We start from the raw sequence: 27,881 nt of genomic DNA, 5'->3' as shown, positions 1-27,881 counted from the left end.
TGTGGGCTTCTAAAAAAACATGTAACTTGTGATCATAATGTGGTTTCCTCTCATGTAAAGATTTCAATTTGTTTTTGGAAAACATGTAATTTGTGGTTGTGAGGTAATCTTTTCTTGCACAGACACTTTTGTCTTAGGTGGTATAAAAGGGATAAGAGAAAAATAAAGAGGCAGAAGAAGGAGAAGAAGAAAGAGAAAAAATAAAATGCACAATTAAGCCTTGCCCCCTCAGCTAGGCCTCCTGTGTGTATGTTTAGTAACTGCTGACTGCACCTTCTCCTCTCCATTTCTCAGAAGTGGAAGAAGCTGCTTCTTCAGTAGTTGATAGTAAACCAGAAGACTTCTCGGCCTCCATAATCACATGAGCATAAGAAGTCCTGCTCAAGAGAGCGCAGTCTAATTCATTCCCATTTCCCTTCCTTCTTCCTTCCCTCCCCACCGTCTCTCTCCCTCCTGCCTCTCTCCTGCTCTTCCTCTCTTCCTCTTTCTCCTTCTGTCTCTCCATCTCAGTCTCTGTCTCTGTTCTCTCTCTCTCTCTCTCTCTCTCTCTCTCTCTCTCTCTCTCTCTCTGTGTGTGTGTGTGTGTGTGTGTGTGTGTGTGTGTGTGTGTGTGTCTTTCATTGGCTCTGTTTCTAAACACTTTTCTTGATTGTGTTATTCTTGTGCCAGTACCATGGCACTGGTTCTTGAAGCCTTATAGCTTTGTAAATCTAATCACTCCTTTTTTTGTTCTTTTAGACATCTCCCTGGCTATTTACACATATCTGTTTTAACTCAAATTGATGTCTAGGGGGCTGGACAGATGGCTCAGTGGTTGGGATACTTGCTATTATTACAGAAGATCCGAGTTTGGTTCCCAGCACACATACTGAGCAACTCAGCCTCTAATTCAGGTTTAAGTGGATCTGACACCATTTTTCTGGCTTCTGTGTGAGTGCCGCACATACACACAATTTAAAACAATAAAACAAGGCTGAAGAGATGGTTCGGTGGTTAAGATCACTTGCTGCTTTTGTAGAGAACCTGAGTTCAGTTTCCAGCACCCACATGGAGGCTCACACCCATCCATAACCCCAGTTACAGGATATCCAATGCCCTTTTCTGGTCTCCTTGGGAACTAGTCACACATGTGGTATGCACATATATATATACATGTAGACAAATACATATATATATATATATATATATATATATATATATATGTATATGTATATATATTTAAAAATAAAATCTCTTAAAAGTAATGTATCCACTTTAAATCCTATTGGCATATTTACTGGAGCTACATTAAATTATAGAGACTAAACAATTCATGGAAATTTTAACAACTTAAGGAAAACTGATACCATTGTTATGTCTTCCTGGCCAGTAATAGAGTATGAAGTTAATTAAGTCTTCTTTGGTATCCTGGAAGATTTTTAAGTTTTACTGTTAGCATCCCTTGTTCAAACTACTCAAATGTATTTTACAGTTTTATTCTGATCATAGCTATGACTTTCTTTTATTATATCTTTGTATCATAGTGTCTCTTAACTGGCATATATTTGATATATATTTTTATGTCTGTACATTAACATTATATCTCACCAACTGCTAAATTATTTTTGTATTTTTTAACTGGTTTCCTCACTTAGTTTTATTTTTTGGGCCATTTCTACAACATTTCTTGCTTTTTGTATTTGAGACAGGGTCTCACTAGTGTTGGGGTTAAAGACATGTGCCAACACCCAGCTCTATAATGTATTTTTTAAGAGAGAGGAGTAGTCTTGGTATATTGCTCAGCCCAGTTTTGAACAGCTAGGCTCAAGTAATCCTTTTGCCTCAGACTCCTGAGGAACTAGAACTAAAGGCATGCACAGCACATAAATAGTTCCAGAATATTTTTTTTCCTGAGGTGAGGATCAAACCCAGCATCTACAATATAATTTAATACAACATTTAATATGGTAACAGTTATTCCAGTGGGCATGGTGGAGTGTACATGTAATCCCAGAATTTGGGAGGTAGAGGAGGGAAGATCAAGAGTTCAAAGTCATCTTTAGCTACATAGTGAGTTGGAGGCCAGAGTAGGCTACATGAGACAAAAAAAAATTACTTTCATATTAAACACAATTATTGGTATTCTATATCCATGGGTTCCACATAAATATTAGAAAAATACTATTGGTACTCAGGAGGCAGGAGGATCATTGTAATTTCTTTTTTATGAGAAATATTGATTCTCTATTTTTCAGAAATATTGATTTTCAAGTTTTTAAATTTTATTTAATTAACATTTTTTTCATTTATTTTACATACTGACCACAATTTCCCCTCCTCTCCTCTTCCCCCTACTCCCATCTACCCTCCTCCCCATCCTCTCCTCCTCTGTCTCCATTGGGAAACAGGCAGGCCTCCCATGGGCTTGAACAAAGCATGGTCATCAAGTTAAGGTAGGGCCAAGCTCCTCCTCCTGCATAAAGGCTGGGCAAGGTAATCCAGCATGACAGAATGATTGTAATTTCAAGCCCAGCTTGCTCTACGCAGTGCATTCTAGGAAACTGCTTCTATTGAGCACGTACAGATATTTTTCTTGCCATTATTCCCTAACCAATATAGTAGGAAAAATACTTACATTGTATGGCAATATCTTAAAAAATCTTTAAAAGTAATATACAGGTGATTTAAAGTATATTGGAAGATGTGTGTAGGATGTATGCAAATGTTAAAATCTTATGCAATTCCATATAAGGGACTTGAGCATTAGCATATTTTGTATATTTGGGGTTCTAGAACCAATCTTCTACAGCTACCACTGGATAACTGTATTTTTTTTTCTTTTTGGTTTTCCGAGACAGGGTTTCTCTGTGTAGTTTTGGTGCTTGTCCTGGATCTTGCTCTGTAGACCAGGCTGGCCTCACAGAGATCTGCCTGGCTCTGCCGAGTGCTAGGATTAAAGGCATGCACCACTGCCACCAGGCAGATGACTGTATTTTTTAAAAAACTTATTTTACTTTTTATTTGTGAAAAAGAGGGTAGAATACTCATGGGTGGTATCTATGTGGGCCAGAAGAGGACATTGGATCTCCTGGAACTGAAGTTACAGGTGGCTATCAACTGTCTGGCATGAATTCTTAGATCTGAGCACCTGTCTTCTGGAAGAGCAGCAAGTGTTCTTAACTGCTGGGCCATCTCCCTTACTTTTGAACTAAGATCAATTGGGAAGACTCTATTCATCTGTATTTTATTACAAATTATTATGGACAGAATAGAGCTGGGCATGGTGGCACATGTCTTTGACCCCAGAACTCAGGAGGCAGAGGCAGGAGGATCTCTGGGACTTTGAGGCCAGTCTGGTTTACATAGTGAGTTCCAGAATAGACAGGGCTAGATAGAGAGACCATGTCTCAAAAAAACAAAATAGAGGCTTTAGGGACTTTTCCTTCAACTCACTAGATCATTCCTATTTAAGGAAGGAGTACTTTCTCTTTCTTAGTAAACTGCTTCTATTTCTATTTCTTTAATTAAAAAAATAAAGACTTTTACAAATGTCTTTTAAGAATTTATGGAAATGAGGGCCAGGGATGTGGCTCAGCAATAGACTGCTTGCCAAGCATGCACTAGGTCTTAGGTTCAATTCTCAGTACCATGTAAAAAAAGAATCTTTCTGGGTGGCGGTAGTGTGCGCCTTTAATCTCAGTACTCAGAAGGCAAAGGCAGGCAGAAAAAAGGAAAAAAATTCTGGAAATGTTATTATTTTTTCCTAGATAGAGTCACTGATGCCATGAATTGTGTTACTATAATAATGAATAACCATCCAGGGCTGGGGAGGTGGCTTAGCAGTTAAGAGTGTTTGGGACTTGTCCTCTGGACCTGCATTGGTTGGCTCACAGCAAACTGACTCCAGCTCCAAAGGATTAGACACTCCTTGTAAGTACCTCACCCAGTGGCATACACTCAACAGACACATATGGACATAGAAATAAAATGAAAATGTACCAAGCATCCCTCTGCTTTTGAAATACTGCTGGCTTCTGTTTCTAATACTTTGTTTGACCTCTTTTCCTTTTCTATCAGTCTAAATTTCACCATCATTGGTGGTGCCAGTGATACTGGCTTTAAAAAAAAGTCTGGGAGATTTTGTTTGTTTCTTGTGAAAATGCTTTGTAATCAATATATATCCCACAGAGCAAATATGAAAAAATAGTGGAAACTGTCTGTTTGCTCGCTCTCTCTCTCTCTCTCTCTCTCTCTCTCTCTCTCTCTCTCTCTCTCTCTCTGTGTGTGTGTGTGTGTGTGTGTGTGTGGTGTGTGTGTGTGTGTGTGTATAGGGAAGGGTTACTGGGGACTGAACCCAGGACTAAGCAAGACCCCAAGCCCATGAGCAAATATTATTGCATTTTAGTTGTAAACTAAACAAGAATTTGTGTATAGGTATAGTAATTATCAGTTCAACTGACTATCTAAGCAAATAATAGACCATAGGTTTGAATAATATTAAATTTTCCTCATAGTCATTGTTAGAGTCTCTTTATCCTCAGCTACTATTGCAAAATTCCCTTAAGTATTAGAAATGCTCTGGGCATTTCCAGATTTCTCTCTTCCCTTCACCCGGGTCTTGATTTTAACTAGAGATAAACAGTCACAAAGGAAGCACACAATTCCTAAGCAAATACAGAAGCCAATAGCTTATGTCATTCTATGCTTTAAGTCTTTTTCCTGGTTAAGGCTAGGGACATAGTAGTAAATGATTGCCTAGTGTATGCAAGGCCCTAAATTCAATCCCTACCACCACAAAACAATAAACAAGGACAAAAAATCGTTCATTTAAAGTCCCAGGCTAGGGACCGGAGAGATGGCTCAGTGGTTAAAAGCACTGGCTGCTCTTCCAGAGGTCCTGGGTTCAATTCCCAGCACACACATGGAAGATCACAGCTGTCTATTACTTCAGTTCCACAGGATCTGATACCTTCACACCAATGCACATAAAGTTAATTTTTTTTTAAGTTCCAGGCCAGGCTAGGTTACATGAGACCCTACTCCTCCCAAAACAAGCAAGCAAGCAAACAAGCAAAGATAATGCCAAGATTTGAGCCCAGCTTGAATAGGCAGACTAGCGTTTCCTTGAATGGAAAATGTGTACAGAATACCTGATCACGATCAACCTCTACTGGCTGCTTCTTAATGATCCAGGTAACAGACTCTGAGAGGGGTGGTGTAGTGAGAGACCCAGAGTAGGTCCAATAATCTGGGCAAGTAGGCATCAGGCAGGAAGGGTCAAAAGATCCAAATTCCACCAGGGTGTCCTGTCCAAGAGAAGGAGTTACTGAGTTATTATTCATTGGTGAAAGTCATTCAGGTATCAGAGGGTGAGGCAGTGATTCTAATAGCGTGTCTGGGGAAAACAGTGGTCCAGGGGAGGTCCAGGGGAGGTCCAGGGACTCTGGGTAGCTTCTGAAATAGTTATCACTACCTAACACAAAATCATGCTGTGTATTTCTGATAGTTCTCCCTGGGAAAACAGCCAAAACATTTTCTCCTATAATTCTGTTGGGAAGTATTAAGTAGTGGGGGCTCATAAACAGAGAGGCTCCTCTTCTTTGAGAGAAACTAACACCAATTTTCCTTTCAAACTAGCACAGAGCTGAGGGTATAGTGCAGTGGTAGACTACTGCCTGGCATGCTCAAGAAACTGAGTTCCATCCCTGGCACTGCTATGATGGAGAAAGGGAGGGAAGGGGGAGGGGGAAGCGGGAGAGGAAGGAAGGAAAGAAAGGAGGAAGGAACTGGGTGCCAGAATCCTGGACTAAGGAGAAAGAGAAAAAGAGGGAGACAGGAAAATGAGGGAGGCAAGGGAACAGGAAGACAAGAGAACAGAAGAATGGTGTACTAATTTCCAGGAAGCAGCCCCCATGGGATTCTGCATTTTGAGGACTTTATCTTGACAGTTGGACAGAGGACATGGAGTTCTTCACTTCTAGACAAGTTAAGTTTTTGGAAAACCCTTCCCCCTCCCTACTTGTGGGAGGTAGCTGGGGAGAAGGCTGTTCTGAGTGTTTCTACAACGATGGAGAAGAAGCTGTCAGGAGCAAAGTAAATTCCCTAGCAGCACATACTCAGCAAAACCAGAAAACTCCACCAAGGTAACCTCTCCTGTGCGCTGCAGTGTTTAACCTCCTCTGTGTCTGCTCTCCTCCTGCAGCAGTGTTGAAAGAGACCTGAATACAGTTCAATTTGTCTTCCTGCTTCAAAGTGCATTATCTACTCCTAGATGCAAATATAAAATACACTTCAAGTGATATAAGGGGGAAATTACCTTGTGCTTAATTGATGGCAAAGTGTCCACCAGTTTCTGTAGTTCTTTATGATGTTTACCTAGCTAAATAAAAAGAAGAAATAGTACATACAATGGCCATCTCACTGTAGAAACTCAAATAGAATGTGAATCAAAATTAACCACCTGGTGGTTAATATAAACAAACCACAGGACTGCAACTAGATTCCAGCTGGTAATTACAACCATTATAAACACCACTAAATTAAATTAGACTTAGAACAAAAATGAACAGGCTGTTTGCTGGCAAGACCAGCATGTCTATAGAGAAAGGTACCTCCTGCTCCAATTAAGTATCATTTCTTAAACTGAATTTTAAATTGATGAAATTACAAATTACCCTGCATTTTCACTAACCCCCTTCCCCAAGGCAGGGTTTTACCATGTAGCTTGGGCTGGTCTCAAAGTCTTGATCCTCTTGCCTCAACTTCCCGAACTAAACATTTTTCAAGTGTTCACTTGCCCCAGATGACTTGTGTCTACTTTATTTGGCTGTGTTTTTTTTTTAGTAAATAATTTTTTTCTTTATTATTATGTGTTTTAAATTTTATACATCAGACATGGGTTCCCCTGTCCTCCCCTCTCCCGCACCCACCCCCACCTTCCCCGCAGCCCCTCCCCTCCATTCCCATGTCCTCCAGGATCAAGGCACCCCTGAGGATTCATTTAAACCTGGTAGATTCAGTACAGGCAGGTCCTGTCACCTCCTTCCAGACTGAGCAAAGTGTCCCTATGTAAGCCCAAGGTTTCAAACAGCCAGCTCACGCACTAAGGACAGATCCTGGTCCCACAGCCTGGATGCCTCCCAAACAGATCAAGCTATTCAATGGATTTTTAAGACTTATTTTATTCTTTATTTTTATGTATGTATGTATGTGTGTCTGAGGAGGAATATGTGCATGTGTGGGCAGATGCCCATGGAGTACAGAAGAGGGTGTTGAATCCAATGAGGCTGGACTTACAGGCAGTTGTGAGTGGCCTGATGTGCATACTAGGAACTGAGGATCAGTCTTCTACAAGATCAGCAAGCACTCTAGAGCCAAGCCATTGTCCTAGCCCCTGGACTACATTTTTATACCATTTGAAATATATTCATAATAGTTATTGATTTTAACCACTGTTTATTTTTACTATCTATATGTAAAACATATATATTTTTAGACAGTCTCACTCTGTAGTCCTGGCTGGCCTCAAACCCACAGAGATCCACCTGCCTGAGTACACGGTGCACATGAGCATAGGAAGGGTTAATGTGCATTTTAGTAAAGGCATCCAAAACCCCTAGAGCTGGACTTACAGGCAGTCAGAAATTGGTGGATATGGGTGCTGGGAACTGAACTGGGATCCTCTGTGTGAATAATACATGTTCTTAACCATTAAGCAATCTCTACAGATCTAACTTATATTGTAATGTTTTATCTTTTCAGTGTAAGATACAATATATCATTTGAACCTGGTGAGATGGTTTGTTTGCTTGCTTGCTTGAGACAGGGTCTCTCTCTATAGGCCTGGCTGTCCTGGAACTTACCATGTAGGCCAAGTTGGCCCGGAACTCAGAGTTCCGCCTGCCTCTGCCTCCCAAGAGCTGAGATTAAAGGTGTGCCATGGTGCCCAGCCTGAATGTTTGTTTTTACCTTTAAAAATACGCCTATCACAGCCAAACCATTTTCTTCCAGTGCTGCATCCTCAAAGCTTTCAAATTTGACTGCATTCCAGTGTACCAAGTGCAGCTGAAACAACAGAAACAGTGGGGTTTCTATATGACCTTGTAGGATTGCACCAAAATAAACTGACAGCCCCACCCAACATGTAACATTTAATCTTGTTTCATCACTCCAAATAGAGCAGTCGAGTGCACACTGAGATCGACGTCAAGAATGGGAAGAAGAAATAGTGGCAAGAACAGCAATAGTACTTTGGAAGAGAGGGGTTTGTTAGGGGAGAAAAAATAAAATTCACATGGCAAAGTAACTTTGCAATGATGGATCAACACTTTCTTCATTCCTATCCTGATTTGCATGAAATACTAATATCCCAAATCCATTTGCATCTAAAGGAGAGAAGATGTTTATATTAAGAGAAATGCATTCTCCCTGTGAAAATTAGGTGGGAACTAGAGACAAAGTTCTTCTTGGAGGGATGATCACTTAAAATGTTTTCATTTTTAGCATCACATTTAAAGCTAGATTAAGGGAAAAGTTGCAAGATGAAATTCGATTTGCAAAGAGAAATTCTATTTCCTTGGGCTCTGCTTGCATTTCCCTATCAATCACTCTTCAGCCATCATTCTCAAACCTGCATTACCATCACCTAACTTCCCAAGTGAACCATTTCAAGGTCCCTCTCGGATCCCAACTGCAAGTTCTGGTGCCTTGGCACTTTGATTTCAGAACCCTGATACTTTTTCCATTTCTCTCTCTCTTTTGCCACAGCCTTCACTTAGACCCCCACCGTTGCCCGCTTGGATTGACGAAGTCTTACAGCTCTACAGTAGCTTGTGGCTTTAGGAATGACTGCACCTAGCTCAGAATTCAGAAAGAACTCCATTCCAATTCCCAATGTTTATTTATTTTATGTTTCTGAGTGTTTTGCCTGCATGTATATCTGTGTATCATGTGCATGTCTGGTGCCTGCTGAGGCCAGAAAGGGCATCAGATCTGGAACTGGGGTTATAAATGCTTGTGGCACCATGTGAGTGTGGGGAACTGAACCCAGGTCCTCTTGCAAGAGCGACAAGTGCTCTTAACCATTGACCTATCTCTCCAGCCCCAGAATTCAGTTTTATCATCTTAAGGTTTATTTCATGTATGCTATTCAGAATGGATATATTTTACATGTAGAAGATGGGAAGGCTCTGGTATGTCCCGTGTAAGTTGAATAGCACTTAAAGCACTGTCTGAGACGTCTTGGTAATTTCTTTGAACTAGAAACCTCAGAACTATCCCCACTGTTCCAGACCCATTGCTCTTTGGGACCTTTTCAACATACTTCTGCTGTTCAAGCCAGGTATGAATACCTTTAATCCCAGCACTTGGGAGGCAGAGGCAGGAGGATTTCTGTGAGTTCAAAGCCAGCCTGGTCTACAGAGTGACCTCCAGGACAGCCAAGGCTACAGGAATTAAAAATAAAAGAAGGAAAGGAAAGGAAACATACCTCTGCTGGGTAGCATTTGCTGTCCACAGTGTGCTCAGAACCCCAGGCATCAATGGCCCCCCAGTGAAAATGAAACTGCTTCAGTCGGTAGTTGTGTTCCAGGGGTCCTCCCTCAATCACTGAAATGACACATCCAGCAATTCAGGGAACGTGGGGAAAAGGTGGACCCCGTCCTTGAATCATTCGGAGTATGCAATATCACATACAAGTATCTATAAAACTGATTTCCACGAAGTAAACACATACATAAAGATTCAGCCAAATAATATCAAGATTGAATCATATACCAAGCAACATACAAATGTTAAAGGCTAGATCTCAGCTTATTTTAATAAATAAATTAATTAGACAAGTTTTCGTGTATCCCAGGCTGGCCCCAAATTCACTATATAGCCAAGGATGACCTTGAACCTGATTTTACATTCACCTCCTGAATGCTGGGATTACAGATTAACTTGTTTTTGCATCTGTAGTTATTGGGCCTAGTTTCCATTGTGTGAAATAAAATGCAAATTTCTCTTGATGTATTTATCCCATTCAATCAGATAAAACCAAACTATGCAGACAAAAGATATTATAAGAAGTTTTTAAATTCATTTAGGCCAGCCTTCCCTCAAACTAAGAATTACCCTGTCTTAGCCTCCCAAGAGCTGGCTTTAAAGGTGTGTTTTACCACATTCATTCTCCTTCTTAGAAAAAAAAGTTGTGTGTGTGTGTGTGTGTGTGTGTGTGTGTCTCCCAGGTACCATCAGGCTTGGCAGTAAGCATCTTTATCTGCTGAGCCATCTCACCAGCCCCCATCCTTTTTCTTTATCTATACACTAACACCTTCCTTTTCAACTTTTGGGGTTTTGTTTTGAGACACGGTTTCACTATGTTACCCTGGATGGCCTGGAACTTGATATGTTGACCAGGCTGACCTCACAGAGAGATCCACCTCCCTCTACCTTTAGAGTGCTGGGATTAAAGGTGTGAACTGTCATGCCTGGCTCTTTTCAATTTTGGGGTTCTTTTTGTTTGATTGGTTTGGGTTTGGCTTTTTCCAATATTAAAAATATGTTTTATGTGTATGGGTGTTTTGCCTACATGTTTGTGGATCACTTGCATGCCTGGTGCTTATGGAGGCCAGAAGAGGGTATCAGAGCCCTTAAAACTGGAGTACAAATGATTGTGGGCCATATAGATATTAGGAATCAAACATAGGTCCTCTGAGAGAGCAGTCAGTGCTCTTAACTGCTGAACTATGTCTCCAGACTCCTCTTGTCAACTTTTGAACATACTAGTGTTTCGTTCACTTTTGTTGAAATGGAATAGAACATTTGCAAGGCAAAAATTATCAGTAGGGAGATGTGGCCCAAGAGCATATAGTTTCCATTTAAATAGACATAACATTTTCAAGATCTATTGCACAGCATGGTGGCCATAGCAAACAAAAGCATCTACTCCAAATGTTCTACAAGAGTAGATTTTAAATGTTCTCACTACAAATAAATGGTATGTGAGGTGATGGATATATAAACTAGCTTAATATCATCATTCAACAATATGTACATATACAAAAATATATACTGCATTCCATCAATATATACAGTAAATAAGAAACACAACAAGTATTACCCAGCTCCCTTTAGAAAGAATAAGCAATGTGAACCATCACACAGTTTACCACTGGCTTTAGTGATGAATAACAAATACTTTTTGTTCAAACTATTTTTTTGAAATCAGTGAAATCAGTACAGTATAATATTTAGCCAGGTGATGGTGGCACACCCCTTTAACTCCAGCACTTGGGAGGTGGAGGCAGAGGCAGGAGGATATCTGTGAGTTAGTGGCAAATCTGGTCTACAAAGTGAGTTCCAGGACAGCTAGGGCTACACAGAGAAACCCTGTCTCTGTGTAAAACTAAAACAATAACAACAAAAGAATATTCAGGAAAAATAACTTTTAGAAGCAGTCCTGTGGGCTGCTCATGCCTTTAATCCCTGCACTCTGGAGGCTGAGGCAGGCAAATATCTGTGAGTTCGAGGCCAGCCTGGTCTAGATAGCATGCTTCAAGTCAGTTAAGGCTATATGGTACAACCTGGTCACCAGAGGGGGAAAAAGTCACTCTTCAATCCACTTTGAGCTGTGCTGATCCCCACCCCCAACTCTGCTAAAGCATATCAGCTCCTTATTTCTTCACTCTAGACTCTAGCAACATCTGTACATGGCCAAACCAACCCAGCAGCACTACAAGTACCCATCTCGTGCATCTTAATGATCTTCAGAGTTTACTATGTCATCAGTTGCAACTTATGTGTACAAATGATGGAGTCTGGAAACCCCAAGGACCAAATACACTGATGTATCAGGCAGTGGTCAGCTCTGTATCTTACTGTCCTCTAAAGTTTTCTCACATAATGTTTTCTTTAAATAATGGTTTTGGGCCGGGCGGTGGTGGCCCATGCCTGTAATCCCAGCATTCAGGAGGCAGAGGCAGGTGGATCTCTGTGAGTTCAAGGCCAGCCTGGGCTACAGAGTGAGTTTCAGGAAAGGAGCAAAGCTACACAGAGAAACCTTGTCTCCAAAAAACAAAAACAAACAAACAAATAAATAAATAAATAAATAAATAGTGGTTTGCCAGGCATGGTGGCACAAGCCTTTAATCCTAGCACTCAGGAGGCAGAGGCAGGTAGATCTCTGTGAGTGTGCATAGTCAAACTTTGTCTGAAAAAAAGTGGGAAGTGGGGCATGATATTTTCATTAAAGTCACCAAAAGTGATGTTTCTTTGGAGGGCAGGGGTGATGTAGAGTTAATGGCCCAAATCATTATTTTAATAGGAACACAATGCTACAATGAACTGAAATAAAAAATGTTCCCTTCCCCTAAAAAAAAATACTTTTTTTGAAATAGGGTTTCATGTAGTAGAGGCTGGCTTTGGATTCACTGTGTAACAGCGGATGGCCTTGAACTTCTGATCCTCCTGTCTCCACCTCTCTAGTGCTGAGATTACCCATGTGTGCCACCAGGTCTTTTTTTTTTTTTTTTTTTAAATTTTATGGTCTTGATGCTTGCTTGACTTTGTGCATGCTAGGCAAGCATTCTACCAAGGGAGCCACATGCCCAGCTCCGTTTTTCTAAAGCTCTAAACTGTGAACATGCTTTTGCCAAATATTTAATCTAATCTTCTGGATGGAATTGAAGTTCTAATCCCAAGTAAAGTGACAGAGAGCAAAGGGTCAGTTTCTCTTCTTTCCCTAGGACAACACTGGGAATACACCCTGGCCCTTGACTGCACGTTTCCTCCAAAGACGATGAGCAAAGCAAAGAGATCTCGCCAACAAAGTGCTTGTGAGGGAAACGAGAAGCAGCATTGGTCTCACGTGTTTCAGTTCTCCACACAGCATCAGTTCACACCACATTAAATACATTTTTAAATTCACGTGCCCAAATTTAAAGCTAGAAAATTTCAGGGCTAAGACAATAACTCAATGGTTAAACTGCTTGTGCCCAAGTGTGAAGACTAAAGTTTGAATGCCCAGAACCCACATCAAATGCGAGGTGGGTGGACAAGGTGCCCCACGTGTAATTCCAGCCTAGGAAGCAGGGACTGGAGACAGCCAGAGCAAGCTAGCTAGCAAGACTAGCATCAGGAGCAGGCTCTGGTTTGGATCGGCAGACCAATCAATATGGAGGAAGAGAGATTGAGGATGACTCCCGAAACAAACCTCAGGCTTCCACATGTCCATGTGCTACCACAAGTGTGCAAAATACATGCACACCACACACATATGAAAAATGGAAACAGGAAAAAAAACTAAAGCTGGAGAATTTCATGCAAAAATACATATTTTTAACCTGATGTGCATCAGTGAGACTCCTTTGGCCATTCTGGGCACACAATTTCATTGGCCAGCGGGCTGGGTGGGTGAAAAAGCTGGCCCCTTGAGTAGACCCATTTGTTCTCCATTGCTGCTGTTTCCTTCAAACTCTGCCGGTCTCACTAACTCTCATTAGCTCCCTGGCCGGTAGATAGAACCACATGGTGGTTCCTGGGAACAAAGAGGTTAGAGGACCAGCACTGGCTAAGTTACAACATCCTTAGTGTGTGCTTAGCATCTTATCTATGTAAACTGTACAACAGGGAGAGGCACATAATATGGTGAGCAGATCAACTCTGAAGGAAAAGAACCTTGCTTTGAACCCATCGGCTATGTGTCATTGAGACCCCATAGGCAAGGAGTTAGATAGGAGATAACCAAGGAAACAGTAGCTCTATGTTGGGAGTTGTGTCTCTTGGTTTTGGAGGGAGATGAGACATGAGGAAATTAGTGGAACTGTAACTGTACACTGGGAGCTTAGCCTATGGTTCTCAATGCCCCATTGTAGTTTAAATACCCTTGAAGCTGCAGTTACGTTTGTCCCCATGTATCAGAAACCCAGGTCACAGGAAACAAAGGGACCAGCTTCGACCCTGCAGGCTTGCAGAACTTCCTTAATTGCCAAACATGCTCATCAGCAAAAAGTCTGCTTTCTTACTAGCTCCAGGCTTCATATAGTATTCCTTGCATTGGGAGTTTTTAGAAAAAGATTATATTTATGTGTTTGAATGTTTTGCCCGCATGTGTGTATGTGTACCACATGTGTGCCTGGTACCCAGGGAGGTCAGAAGAGGGTGTCAGCTCTCCTATACATGGAGTTATGGGTGGTTGAGAATCACCACATAGGTGCTGGAAACTAGCTAGGTACTTTTTTAGAAGAGCACTAAGTGCTTTTAATCACTGAGCTGTTGTTCCAGCCCCACATTGTGGTTTTGACACCCTCCTTTAAGAGGCTTTTAAGAGGATCATGGGAAGAAATGCCCTAAAAGGGAGATCTGGTCCACCATGATTTGAGAGGTTACTAAGGTCACCTTACTTCTATGAATATGCTACCCACTGCATAAATATTGATTTAAATGTCTTTAAAACTCAATGCAATAGTGGTATGTGACCTTTTTTGGTCCACCTTGGCTTGGTCCATTCTCTTCTGAGTGCATAGTTTGCTTTACTCTGCTCAAATAAGCTTCTGCTTAAACTGTCTGCATTTCACCTGAATTTTTTTCCTTTGAAAAGACAAGAACCAAGGAGAAGCTTTACCCGGTAACATCACTTGCCAAATGTGCTGGCAATTTCTAACTTTATGCCCAGTCATCCCCATCCCTGGGTATTCATAGTGTTGTATGATCCTGTCCCTTGGGTGTGAGCTGGGCCTCAAGACCTGTTTCTAAGGGAGGAAGTGGCAGAATGTCTCTTTGGGGATTAAATTACAAAAAGGCTGTCTGGCATCCTGCTTACCCTCCCTGACGTTCCTCACATGCTTATTTGAAAAGCTTGATGAAGCCTGCTGTTATGTGATAAGTTGTCCTTGATAAGAAAAAAAAAATCCCTCATTAGTGAGTAACTCGGCCAAGTAATAAATCAGATCAGACTATATTAATAAATCCAGGTTTAATCCAAGCAAAGCATTCCTGGATGGCCCCAGGGAAAGAGGAGAAACCACAAGGGAAAACCAGGAGGGGAAGCCCATGGGCCAGACCTTAAATACCCTCTGGAGTGGAGCAGCTGCTTGGAAGACTTTCTCAGGGGTGGGGTCTGGAGAGGGCAGCTCCAGGGGAGATCCCCACCAGTCCTATGAAGAAGTCTTCAGGACAAGAAAGTGAGGTGGCCTCTAGCTATTGTCACTTGAGTGAGTTTGCAAAATCCTATGCCTAGGGAAGGAACCTTGGGATGAAAGCCCAAACATGACTAATGCTTGCTCACAGCCCTGTGAGAAAGTCAAGCGCAGAGCACTCAGCTAAGCTGTGTCCAGATTTTCAGTCCATGTGCACGGTCTATACTGCTTTCCAAGAACCAGCTCCTGCTATCCCTCTGAGCTTGCTCTGCTGCCTCCTCCTTCTTACAGTTGACACACAGTGCAAACATCGCACAACTTCACACCTCTGTGGACCTGCAGACTCCCTATGTGTCACCTCTTCCAGGAAGCCTTTCACTCTGCCCCACATACACACCACTGTCACAGCTCTTAACTACTCTACAGCAACAGCACCTCTCCTAAGGTCTGTCTCTCCACCATACTTTCAACTCCTTAAAGGTGGGGACCACATCTTTCCTTCCTTCCTTCCTTCCTTCCTTCCTTCCATTTTTTTCTTTGTTTTTCAAGACAGGGTTTCCCTTGTCAGGACAGCCCTGGCTGTCCTGAAACTAGCTCTGTAAACCAAGATGGCCTCTGCCTCCCGAGTGCTGGGATTAAAGGCATGTGCCACCCACCACCACCCGGCTTCTTCCTGTTTCTTTTCTGAGTACCTGGCTTAACCTTGAGTCTCTAAAACCATGGTAGGAGAGGAGATATTCTCAAGAGAGATACTTGTGCACCTCCCCACTTCAATTAGAGAAAAAAAAGAAGAACCTCTGGTAGCCCTGGAATGGGATCATACTACCCCTCCCCCACCACCATACACATACATACTTTTGGCCTGGATATAAATAAAAACTGTCTCTGTAGCTTCTTTAAAAGATGGGGCTTGGAAAATATCCACATGTAGAAGAATGAAAATTGACCTCCTTCACCCTGAATAAACATTAACACCACAACAGGCATGCCTATAAGCCTAGCACTCAAGAGGTGGAAGCAGAAGAATCAGGAATTCAAGGCTACAGGAGATCCTGCCTCAAACAAATAAGCACTCTTGGCTCCAAGTCAACTTCAAAGGGACCAAAGATAGTAATAGAAGACCTCAAGGGGCTGGAGAGATGGCTCAGTGGTTAAGAGCACTGATTGCTCCTCCAGAGGACCCAGGCTTGATTCCCAGCACCCATGTGGTAGCTCACAACCATCTGTAACTTCACTTCCAGGAGATCAGATGTCTTATGGCCTATTCAGGCATTGAGTGCACATAGTGCAGAGACATACATAGTGCAGAGACATACATGTAGTCAAAACACCACAAATTTTAAATTAAAAAATTCCTTGAACCAAAACTGTTAGAGAAAAAACAGAGAAAACAATTCAAGATATAAGCATACAAGGTCTTTCCAAATAGGACTTTTGTAGTTTAGGAAATAAAATAGCAAGAACAGACACATGGGGTTGCATGAAATTAAAAAGCTTCTGTACAGCAAAGGGAACAATCAGTAGAGTAAAGAGATACCCTGAAGAGATGGGGGAAAGATCATAGCTAACTATACATATGACAGAAGATCAGAGGATGTGTGGGTTGGGGGGGGGGGCTGTGTTTCCTCTGACCTCCACAAATTTACCTGCCAAACAGAATCCCGACAGATTAAGGAGGAAGTGGGCATAGGGATTCTTGGGAATGATGGGAATATTCTAAAAATCAGACTGTACTGATGGTGACACCACTCTGTAAGTTTACTAAAAATAATTCATTTTTTTAAAGAATGTAGAACCAAACTATGGAAGGAGAAGTGAAAAGGTTTTGGAAAGCATTCTTACTGGATTCACCACCTGCTGGTGCCCATAAAAGTATCAAGAGATACACGACTGGATGATTGGATAGGCAGCACCCTTAGGAGAACAATGGGAGTCTTCCCTCCTCCTCCTGAATGCCAGTAAGAATTTCAAGGAAGCTGATTAAGTTAATGGCAGGGATCATTCATGTTTGCCTAGGGATAATATAGTGCCCTGCCTGTTGTGGAATATTACTTTAACTGTGTAAAGGTGTGCTACATTTGTTTATGCTGCATTTGTTTAACTATGTAAAATAAAGATGCCTTTCATTTGTTTTTCCTTGCCTGTCTAAGGCACCTGATTGGTCTAATAAAAAGCTGAATGGCCAATAGCTAGGCAGTAGAGGGATAGGTGGGGCTGGTGGGTGGAGAGAATAAGTAGGAGGAGGAATATAGGCTGGGGGAGAAGTGAGAATGAGGGAGAAAGAGAGGAAGATGCCCAGAGCCAGCCAGCCAGGCAGCCGCCAGACAGACAGACATGGAAGAAGCAGGAAAAGTGGGACATACAGAATGAAAGATAAAAAGCCCTGAGGCAAAACATAGATGAAGAGAAACCAGTTAAATTAAGCTATATGAGCTAGGCAAGTACTCTACCACTGAGCTAAATCCCCAACACCGCCCCCACCCCCACATCCACCTTCTTTACCTCCCAAGTGCTGGTATTAATCACTTGCAAACAGAGTCTCAGCTGGAGACTCTCTTGGTCAGGTTGGCCTGTGGGAATGTCCTTGGGAGATTATGTTGACTGTTAGCTGAGGTAGGAAGACCCACTCTGAGTACAAGTGGCACCATGGCTTGGCTCTGGATGGTGCAAGAGTAGAAAAAAAAAAAAAAAGCTAGCTAGGCAGAATCAGCAAGCAAAGATTTAAGATATTTTAAATTAAGTATTTCTCTCTCTGATCCTGACCATGGATGTGAAGCTTTTAATTTCTGCCTTGACTTTCCTGCAGTGATGGACTGTAACCTGGAACTGTAAGCCAAATGAACTCTTTCTGCCCTGTGTTGCTTTTTGTCAGGATATTCTATCATAGCCACAGAAATAAAACTATAACAAGGGAACCAGACAATAAAGCCATACTCCAAAGAGGACCGTGGTGTGGCATGCTCACATGCCTTCTATTCTGAAGGTGTATGTTTCTGTAAGGTAAGTTGTGGTGCCTCTCCAGTCATCGAAATCATCCAGCATCTTCTTTCCTGGTTTTCTTGGCCCATCTAATTGACCCTGTGTTCATTGTGTTGCTCCTTCTGAAGAACCACTGTTTCGTTCCATTGATTTCTGCTCAGCTCATTATCATGTCTTTCTTTCTTGCTTTGGGTTTAGGTTCTTCTTCTGGTGCAGTTTCTTAGGGTGGGAAGCTAAGTTTAGGGAAGGGACAGCGCTCTTCTCTGTTATGGGCCTTTTTGTCTATGCACTTCCCTCCAAACACTCCTTTAGCTGCATCCTGTGAGGTCTGGCAGGATGCTTTCTGTCACATAACTTCCCTGGCTCCTTCTCCTTCACTTTATTCCAGATCATACAACATACTCTGCAGCAGCATTTCTTAGGGAACTTTCATTTTGGATTGTATTTTGAAACTCATAGATTAGATTTTTCTCCTTAGAACTGTCCCTTGCTTTTCTTTATTTCCAGCCTGTCTTTTATTATTTCTTTACTTTTGATGTTCCCATGCTCTATTTTTGCCCCTGTTGGAGTAATATGAATTTTTTTGAGACAGGATGAAGAAATAACAATGAAGAATAAGCAGGAATTAAGAGGCAGTAAGTCACTGAAAGGAAAAATGAGAAAGAGAGAAAGTTATGGACTTATTAGAGATTGACAGTATTCTATAGGAAATAATAATCAACCACTATAAAAGAGCTGTCACTTTTAGTTCTTTCTGAGAAAGGAAAGAACAAGCAACTTCTCTAGAATTTTTCTTGCATGTTCATAAAAACAAATCATGACAAAACAGTGTGACTGAATCCTAGAGAATGACTCACTCAGGGAAACAGGATCAGAGGGATTTTAGTCAGGTGGGATTGTAATACCAGAATCTATTGTGATGAAAAAAGGCCTTATTTGTTTCTCATCTGAGATTACCCATGCAAATGACTAGACTAGGACTTCTTAAATCTACAGTTCAAAAGAAAAAAGAGAGACTAAAAACGTTTACATTTCAAATTGTAAAACAGCTATTGAAGCCAGCTTGTGGCACACATGCAATACCAGCACTTGAGAGGCAGAGGCTGGAGGATCAGGAGTTCAAGATATCCCTGGCTACACAGAGAGTTAGAGACTAGCCTCAGCTACATGAGATCCAGTCTCAAACAAAACTCTCTTGGGCTTAACTCATTTGGCTAAGAGAAGCCATTTGAACAGCTTCCTAAGATTCCCAACTCAATGCATCGATGATAAATTGTCAACCTGCTAAGTCTAACAAGGGCTTTCAAAGCTGACTAATACCCTAGGATCTGCAGACAAAAAGAAAGAATACCAGGAACTGGGCTACGACTGAGCTCTGAAGGAACTTTGAAGTCTATCCAGAGTGAATGTATGCAGGTAGGCACCCACAGCTAGGTCTGTCCATTAGGCCAACAGGGATAACAGCAGTGCTCCAGCACAGTCATAGGGATTTAGTTTGCTGTTTTGAAATTTTCTGGAATTCTTATACATGGGATAATATGAGCTTCCAGTTGAAATGGGAACAGACTCTAGAGTTTGGGGGAAAGTATGAGAAAAATGTTCCCAAATCAATAAGGAAAAGGAGCAAATTCCTTCTTAGTTTGAGGCATATTAAGTAACACATTCAGAGCAGAGTGGAAAGATGGCTCAGTGGGTAAAAGGATTTGCTGCGCAAGCATTAGGACCTGGGTGTTAATCCCCAGCACTCATGCAAAAAAACAGGCATGGCCACACATGCTTGTAACTCCAGCACTGGGAGAGAGAAAGAGGATCCCAACATTTTAATGGCTGGCCAACCTAGCTGAAATGAAAGCTCTGGGTTCCATGAGAGACCCTGTCTGAAGGGAATAAGGTGGCTAGTAATAGAGTAAAACACCTGACATCCTTTTGTGGCCTCTGTATGCAAGTGCACGGGTACACATATCTGCATGTACTACACATATCTGTATATACTACACACACACACACACACACACACACACACACACACACACACACACACGCACCTACACAGGACAAAGCAGAGAATAGGGGATGTGGAGACATTTTAGTGCTGTGGGATAATGCTTTTGTACACTGGTTTAATAAAATGCTGATTGGCCAGCAGCTAGGCAAGAAGTATAGGCAGGATAAGCAGACAAGGAAAATTCTGGGAAGAAGAAGGCTGAGTGAGGAGATGCCAGCCTGCCATCCAGGGAGCAGCATGTAATGGCACACAAGTAAAGCCATGGAACATGTGGTGACATATAGATTAACAGAAATGGGCTGAGTTTAAGTGTAAGAGCTAGTCAGTAGTCAGCTTGAGCTAATGGCCGAGCAGTTTTAATTAATATAAGCCTCTGTGTGTTTACTTGGGTCTAAGCTGTGGACTGGGTGGGGGAGAGAGGGAGAAAGGGAGAGAGGAAGGGAGAGAGGGAGAGGGAGAGAGAGACAGACAGACAGACAGACCACTGGAAGAGTGGTCTATTTGCAGTCCAGGGAGCCAAAGAAGCCAGAGCACCATATCTAAGCATCAAAGAATTACAATAAAATGCAAATAAAACAAAGAAACAACCGAGATTTCCAGACCAGTTAAATATGCCCATGCTTTTAAATTACATGTTTATACCTTATCCAGCATCACTGTTACTAATTCACCTTCTCATATTCATGAGAGAAAGCCATTTTCTTTGAGCTCAGGAACTGTCAAAGTGAATTCTAATGGTATCCAAGGTCTGCTAATCTTCATGAATGGTGTTCTGTATACTATAGGATCCTTAGCACCATCCCTGATCCTGAATCACTAAATGCTACTTATATTCTCCTTCCCTAATAATTGAAATACCCAAAAATGTCTACAGAGTTTCCTGAAAATCCCCAGTCCAGGCACCAGGAGTGGAAATGTAGCGATGGGAAGAAGGTATCAAAACTATTCCTAATTGAGAACCCTACATTAGCTATACTATTTTTTAATAATAGTTGTTTCAAAGTAATAATTACTGGACATCATTAAATTCACAGTGTTTGCTTGAGATGTGATCTTTCTCTGCAGCCGTGGCTGTCCTGGACCTCACTCTGTAGACCAGACTGGCATTGAACTCACAGAGATCCACCAGCCTCTGCCTCCAGAATGTTGGGATTAAAAGTATATGTCATCACACCCTGCAAAACTAAGTAATACTATTTAATAAAACTACCATTATGTAAGTTTCTTATTTCTCTAATATATGATTCATCTTAACTAGTTAAGACTAGCACACAAACAAACATTATTTTTGCCCCATTTCAGATGTATTGCAATCTGATAAGTTAAATGTGATTAATGATATTTCTGTTTAATATGATGATTCATGTAAAGTCAGCAAACAGAGGAAAATTTGTACATATTGAATATATACAAAATAAATTTCTAACAAAGATAAATTTCACTGGTTATAGAATTTATATGTAAGTAATAAAATATCACTTATATTGGATGGAAGAAATGATTGTAAAAACATTTTTATATATATTCAAAAAGTAAAAGAAGCAAGTTTCACATCACTGTTAATAAGAGGTCACTAGTACCATGGAGACTGCCTGATGTGTCCTATTTGGTATAACATAGTTCCTTTCACTATACAAATGACTACCAGATCTTTCTTTTACCTGATTTATCTGTAGAATCTTCAAATTCCACAAGGAAAGAGTACCCATTATTCCAGATGTGAAGGCAGGTGGCCGGGTCGTAAGAGAGAGTGAGTGGTTTTAAGCCAGGGTCATAAACACTGTCCCTCCATCGGATGTTGATGGGTGACTGCCGATCACCCGCAGGAACAAGGTCCACGTTCTCCCAGAGTGGAGGTACTAGGAGAGAGCAAGTCCAGGCACTTAGAAAAAGCAACCACTATCTATCACCACACATGAGACCATCCTATTTGGGAAGAAGCCAAAGAGGGCAAAGGCACCTCACAGTCTCAGAAATTAGCTATTTGGGTCCTTAATCAACTATGGAAAGCAGGCCAGAGAGCACTTTGCAGGGGAGTCTTCATCTGTCATCTCATAAAACCAACCCATCTCAGCCTGTCTGCTAATGGTGCCCTGAAGTCAGTGCCATCAGTTCTGTGGAATCAGCAAATACATGGGGAGTAGAGTGTGGAACCAGTCTTCACAAAGGCCAGTCTTTGTTTCATTGCAATTTCTTGAACTCTGACCACCTCAACTGGTTTCAAATACAAAGTCAAGTGAACTTTCAATAACAGACTTTATCTCCACAAAGGAAAGAGAGTTAGGACTGTTGGAAAACAAACTTTAATTCAGTATTGTCAGTTTTCAGTTGGTTGGCTAGTAAAGCCTGCCTCCTAGAAAATGATTGTGCCACACAAGTGTGCCTGCCAGGTTCACCTCTACAAACAACTGTGAGGGCTAAGCAGCCACCCTATAAAGGCGTGGATAGATACCAGCATTGCTGAGGTCTCTCAAGTCCACAGTTTGTCAAAAGAATGTCGACACAATTTCTTAAGGCATACCATACAGTTTGTCCAAAACAGGCACTCACTATATGTCTGTGCAGCTCCTTCCTTCATAGAGGCAAGCCCAGGTCTTTCAGCAATAAATATCAGCAGACTTTCTGATGATAACACAGACAGAACTGGGTTTTGTTGTTGTTGTTGTTTGTTTGTTTGTTTGTTTGTTTTCAAGACAGGGTTTCTCTGTGTAGCTTTGCGTCTTTCCTGGACCTCGCTTTGTAGACCAGGCTGGCCTCAAACTCACAGAGATCCACCTGCCTCTGCCTCTGCCTCTGCCTCCTGAGTGCTGGGATTAAAGGTGTGCACCACCACCGCCCAGCTACAAACAGAACTGTTAAGCCACCCAGAAATGATGAACAGAACCCACACCTATCAATTTTGGGTGGTTTACCTTGTCAAACTGGACAGCTGCATGCAAAAGAATCCAAACTGATACAAATTTATCACCCTGCACAAAATTCAACTCCAAATATATCAAAAACCTCAGCATAAAACCAGATACAGTGAACCGGATAGAATAGAAAGCAGGGAATGGCCTTGAATGCATTGGCACAGAAGACTTTCAGAACAAAACACCATTAGCATATGCACTAAGATCAACAATTAATAAATGGGACCTAATGAAACTGAAAAGCTTCTGCACAACAAAGGACACCATCTTTCAGACAAAGCAACAGCCTACAGAATGGAAGAAGATTTTTATCAACTATACATCTGATAGAGGACTAATATTCAAAATATATAAAGAATTCAAGAAACTAGACATCAAGAAAACAAATAATCCAATTAAAAGTGGGGTACAGACCTAAACAGAGAATTCTCAATGGCAGAAACTCAAAGGGTTGAGAAACACTTAAAGAAATGTTCAACATCCTTATAGCCATCAGGGAAATGCAAATGAAAAGGATTTTCATCTAACACCCGTCATAATGGCTAAGAATAATAACAAAAGTGACAGCTCATGCTGTCCAGGATGTGAAGTAAGGGAACACTCCTCCATTTCTGGTGGGAGTGCAAACTTGTACAGCCAGTATGGAAATCAGCATGGCGGTTCCTCAGGAAGATGGGAATTGATCTACCTCAAGACCCAGTTATACCCAAAGATGCTTCATCCTACCCCAGAAACACTTGTTGCTCTATTCATAATATCCAGACACTGGAAACAATCTAGATGTCCCTAAACAGAAGAATGGATAAAGAAAATGTGGCACATTTGCACAATGGAGTGTTATTCAACTGTTAAAAAAGGAATCATGAAGTTCACAGATAAATGGATGGAACTAGGAAAAAATCATTACAAGTGAAGTAATCCAGACTCAGAAAGACAAAAAATGGTATGTATTTGCTTATATGTGGATATTAGCTATTAAGTCAATGATAACCAAGCTACAATCCATGGCATCACAGAATAAGGGACTATGCAGGGGCAGATCTCCCTAGGAAAGGGAAACAGTATAGATAGTTGTGGATGAATGGGGGTGACTGGAACAGGAGGATCAAGTGGGGAGGAGACGGGAAAATGGGGATGATGGAGGGAAAGTGGGGAGAAATAGCTAAAATTAAGGACCATCTGAAGGATAGTATGGAAACCTAATACAGTAGAAGCATCCTAAAATATACATACATATGAAGGTGATCTAAATGAAATTATCATAAATGGGGGAGACAGAGCCACAACTGAACATCTCCTGTTACCAAATGAAGTTTCCGGTACTGAGAATGGGTTACACCTAACTGAGTTGTTGGTTAAGGGGTCTCATGGGAACCCCCAAACAACCAAGGCTGTTGCTGAGACTATCAGTTTAAGTGCTCTACAAACTGATACTCAGGCCCCATTGCTGAAGACAGCAGCTGCACAACTCAGTGAACATGGAGAAAGTGCGCTGGTGCCTGAATAGAGTCTCCACCCTGTGTTCTAGCAGCTTTAATACTCTGCATGTTACCAAAAGAGAAACCTAAACACCAGCCCAGCCACAAACCCTTTGATCTATAATAGTGTCCTGCCCGCAAGACGTGCTAGTGCAATGGTGGCACAAATCTTGTGGGAGTAACCAACCACTATGTGACCTGAGTTAAGGCCCACTCCACGGGATGAAATTCATACCTGATGATCCTTGGGTGAACAAGAACCTAAGAATAGACAGTCCAGGGACCTAGCCTGAAACCAAATACTACTGTTCTACTGAAAGAACATAGCACTAAAATGACTTCTACTGACATTCTGCTCTAGTCATAGATCAGTGCCTTGCTCAGCCATCATCAGAGAAGCTTCCTCCTGCAGCAGGTGAGAACAAATACAGAGACCCACAGCCAGACAACATGCAGAGTGAGAGACCTTGGAACATTCATCCTGAAATGGGATGTGTTCATCAACCACTCACCTCAGGGCTCAAGGAACCCTGTGGAAAAGGAGGTGGAAAGAACCAGAGAGGCTAGAGGATACCAAGGAAACAAGGCCTGATGAATCAACATGATCAAAGCTCATTATGAACTCAGAGACTGAAGCAGATGCACAGGGCCTGCACAGGTCTGCACCAGATGGGGTCCTAGAGCTGAAAGGAGAAGTGGACACATACCTGCATCCCTAACCCAGCAGTATCTCCAACTGATAACCACTTGAAAATAAATACTTAGTTTTCTCTAAGAGAGTCTCACTGGGAAACAAACTATTCTTAAGGGTAGACTGCATGCCCAATAATACATGGCCAACAGAAAACAAACAGCATTTTCGAAGGTTCTTTGTCTCATAATACTGTGACAAGGCTTTTCTGTTTGTTTGTTTTTCAGGACAGGGTTTCTCGGTGTAGCCTTGGCTGTCCTGGAACTCCATCTGTAGACCAGGCTGGCCTCGAACACCTGCTTCTGCCTCCCGAGTGCTGAGGTTAAAGGCATGTGCTACCACTGCTGGCCTTATTTTTTATTATATATATATTTTAATTTTTTCTCCCTTTTTACCATATAGGTCTTTTGTCTATATATCATGGCTTATAGTTTAGTATTTTTATGGGATTTCTGTGTGTGTGAACAAATGGGTCTCTGCATCTCTATCTGTTTCTTGTGCCTTTTCTTGGGCTCTTTTCCTTCTGTTTGTTTGTTTTTTTCCTCATCCAACATGTTGGTGTTTCTTTTATCTATATATTATATTATATTATATTATATTATATTATATTATATTATATATTATTCCTTAGGAGCCTGTTTGTTTTCTAGCCTACATAGGTCTACATAGTGAGTTCCAGGACAGCCAGGGATATATATAGACAGACCGTCAAAAGATAATAATAATAATAAATAAAAAATAAAAAGTACCGGGCATGGTGGCATACACCTTTAATCCCAGCACTTGGGAGACAGATGCAATCAAACCTCTGAGTTCAAGGCCAGCCTGGTCTATGTAGTGAGTTCCAGGAAAGCCAGGGCTATATAGAAAGACCTCGACTAAAACATAAATAATAATAATAATAATAATAATAATAATAATAATAGAAGCCTGTTTATTTTCTAATGAGAGATCGAAAGGGGTGAGTCTAGATGGAGGGAGGTAGAGAGGAACTGGGAGGAGCAGAGGAAAGATACATAAACAGCAATCGGAATGTATTATATAAAGAAACTATTTTCTTTTGTTTTTATTTTTTGAGACAGGGTTTCTCTGTGTAGTCCTGACTGTCCTGGAACTGACTCTGTAGACAAGGCTGGCCTCAAACTCATAGACATCCGCCTGACTCAGCTCCCCAAGTGCTGGGATTAAAAGCACCTGGCAAAAAGAAATTCTATTTTCTCTGTTCTTTGCTACAGGCTGCATTGGGTGAGCTAGCCTGGGCAGTGCTGAAGAGCTCACCCTGGTGGTGATGATAAGGGAAACCTGGCAGGCTGACCAATCCAGCTACCACATAGGCCCAGAACTAGGGCTAAGAGTTGGCCCACCTCAACATTTGCCTCACCTATGAACTGTTGGAGGATGTGAAGGGGATGAATCTACAGCTCCAAAACAGCAGAATCTCCATGACACAGGACAACAGGGTATCCATGAGAAGCCCCATTGAAAGCCCATTAAAGGTGGCATAGCAGAAGCCAGAGGCCTTGAACTAGATCAATGACTTGTGGCAGTGAACACTTGCAAGAAAAGATGAATGGACTAAGGGTAAACTGTGTGATTCACAGGCCACACTACTGCTTCCATGACAAGATTCTTCATTCAGGGAGGAGGGGGGAGTTTATGAATCCAGGCCAACAGGAAAAAGAGGAGAAACACAGGGCTGCAGAGATGGCTTACTGATTAAGAGTGCTTGCTACTGAAATTGGTTTCCAGTACCCACACCAGGGGGCCCACAAGCACATGAAACTCTAGCTCCAGGGGATCTGACTCCCTCTTCTGGTCTCTGCGGGTTCCTGTACAGTTATACACACACACACACACACACACACACACACACACACACACACACACACACACACACACATATATATATATATATATATATATATATATATATATATATAAATGAAATAAAACCTTTGAAAAAAGAGGGGCAACAAAAATGGACTGAAGTCAGCAGCAATGCCCTGTCCATCTTGCCCCACCACTGACTCTAAGGGTTTGATTAAGATAGTTGTGTTGCTAGCCAGGAAAGTCTCCCATATATGTCGGTCTCATTCTCATCCTCCTATTAACACAAAAACAGAATCCTGTCTCTGCTTCACTATTAGAGAGAAGTTATTTCACTTCCTTTTAATAGCTGCCCAAAGCTAAAATTCTCCAAGTCTTATCTTTAATTTTTTGTTTGCTTGATTTTATTTTATCAAAAGTGTCCCGGCACCTATGGAGTCCTCCTGAGGGTGTAGACCAGTTGTTCTCAGCATTAGGCAGGATTCAGCCTCTTTTAGACATTTGACTGTTTCCAGATGCTGCAGGACAAAGCTGGCATAGGGTTCTACTGCCCTCTACTGGATAAAGACCAGAGATGCTGATAAACACCTTTCCCTTCACAGGACAGACAGGCTCCCCAAAACAAGAATTTCCCTGCCAGGAATGTCTCTAGTGCCAGAATTGAGAAACCTTCACCTACAGCCAAAAGCTATAAGTGAACTTACAGGCTGGTTCATAGCCCAGTCAGTTTCAAGACTCCTGGCCCAAGGAAACCTTCTGTCTTGCACCTCTGACATCCTCAGATTATGGCCAATAACCTAAGAAGTCATACTGTTAAAAAGCCAACAAGTCCAGACTGGTCTACAAAACGAGTTCCAGGACAGCTGGAGCTGTTACACAGGGAAACCCTGA

At 41.7% G+C, this 27,881-nt stretch overlaps 1 protein-coding gene across 1 annotated transcript in view; it reads right to left on the bottom strand.

Moving 5' to 3' along the window:
• The window catches only part of Ca5b (carbonic anhydrase 5B), a 52,675-nt gene that overhangs the window by 6,767 nt on the left and 18,027 nt on the right, over window positions 1-27,881 (bottom strand). Inside the window, exons 3-7 of the mRNA XM_036174705.1 lie at window positions 21,744-21,941; window positions 9,467-9,585; window positions 7,948-8,043; window positions 6,296-6,358; window positions 5,130-5,285 (exon numbers count right to left, since the gene is read on the bottom strand). Coding sequence (XP_036030598.1) covers window positions 5,130-5,285; window positions 6,296-6,358; window positions 7,948-8,043; window positions 9,467-9,585; window positions 21,744-21,941 — 632 coding nt within the window. The remainder of the gene's footprint in view (window positions 1-5,129; window positions 5,286-6,295; window positions 6,359-7,947; window positions 8,044-9,466; window positions 9,586-21,743; window positions 21,942-27,881) is intronic.

This window comes from Onychomys torridus, chromosome X, assembly GCF_903995425.1.
Source record: "Onychomys torridus chromosome X, mOncTor1.1, whole genome shotgun sequence".
NCBI lineage: Eukaryota > Metazoa > Chordata > Mammalia > Rodentia > Cricetidae > Onychomys > Onychomys torridus.
This window is presented reverse-complemented; position numbering and strand designations above follow the sequence as displayed.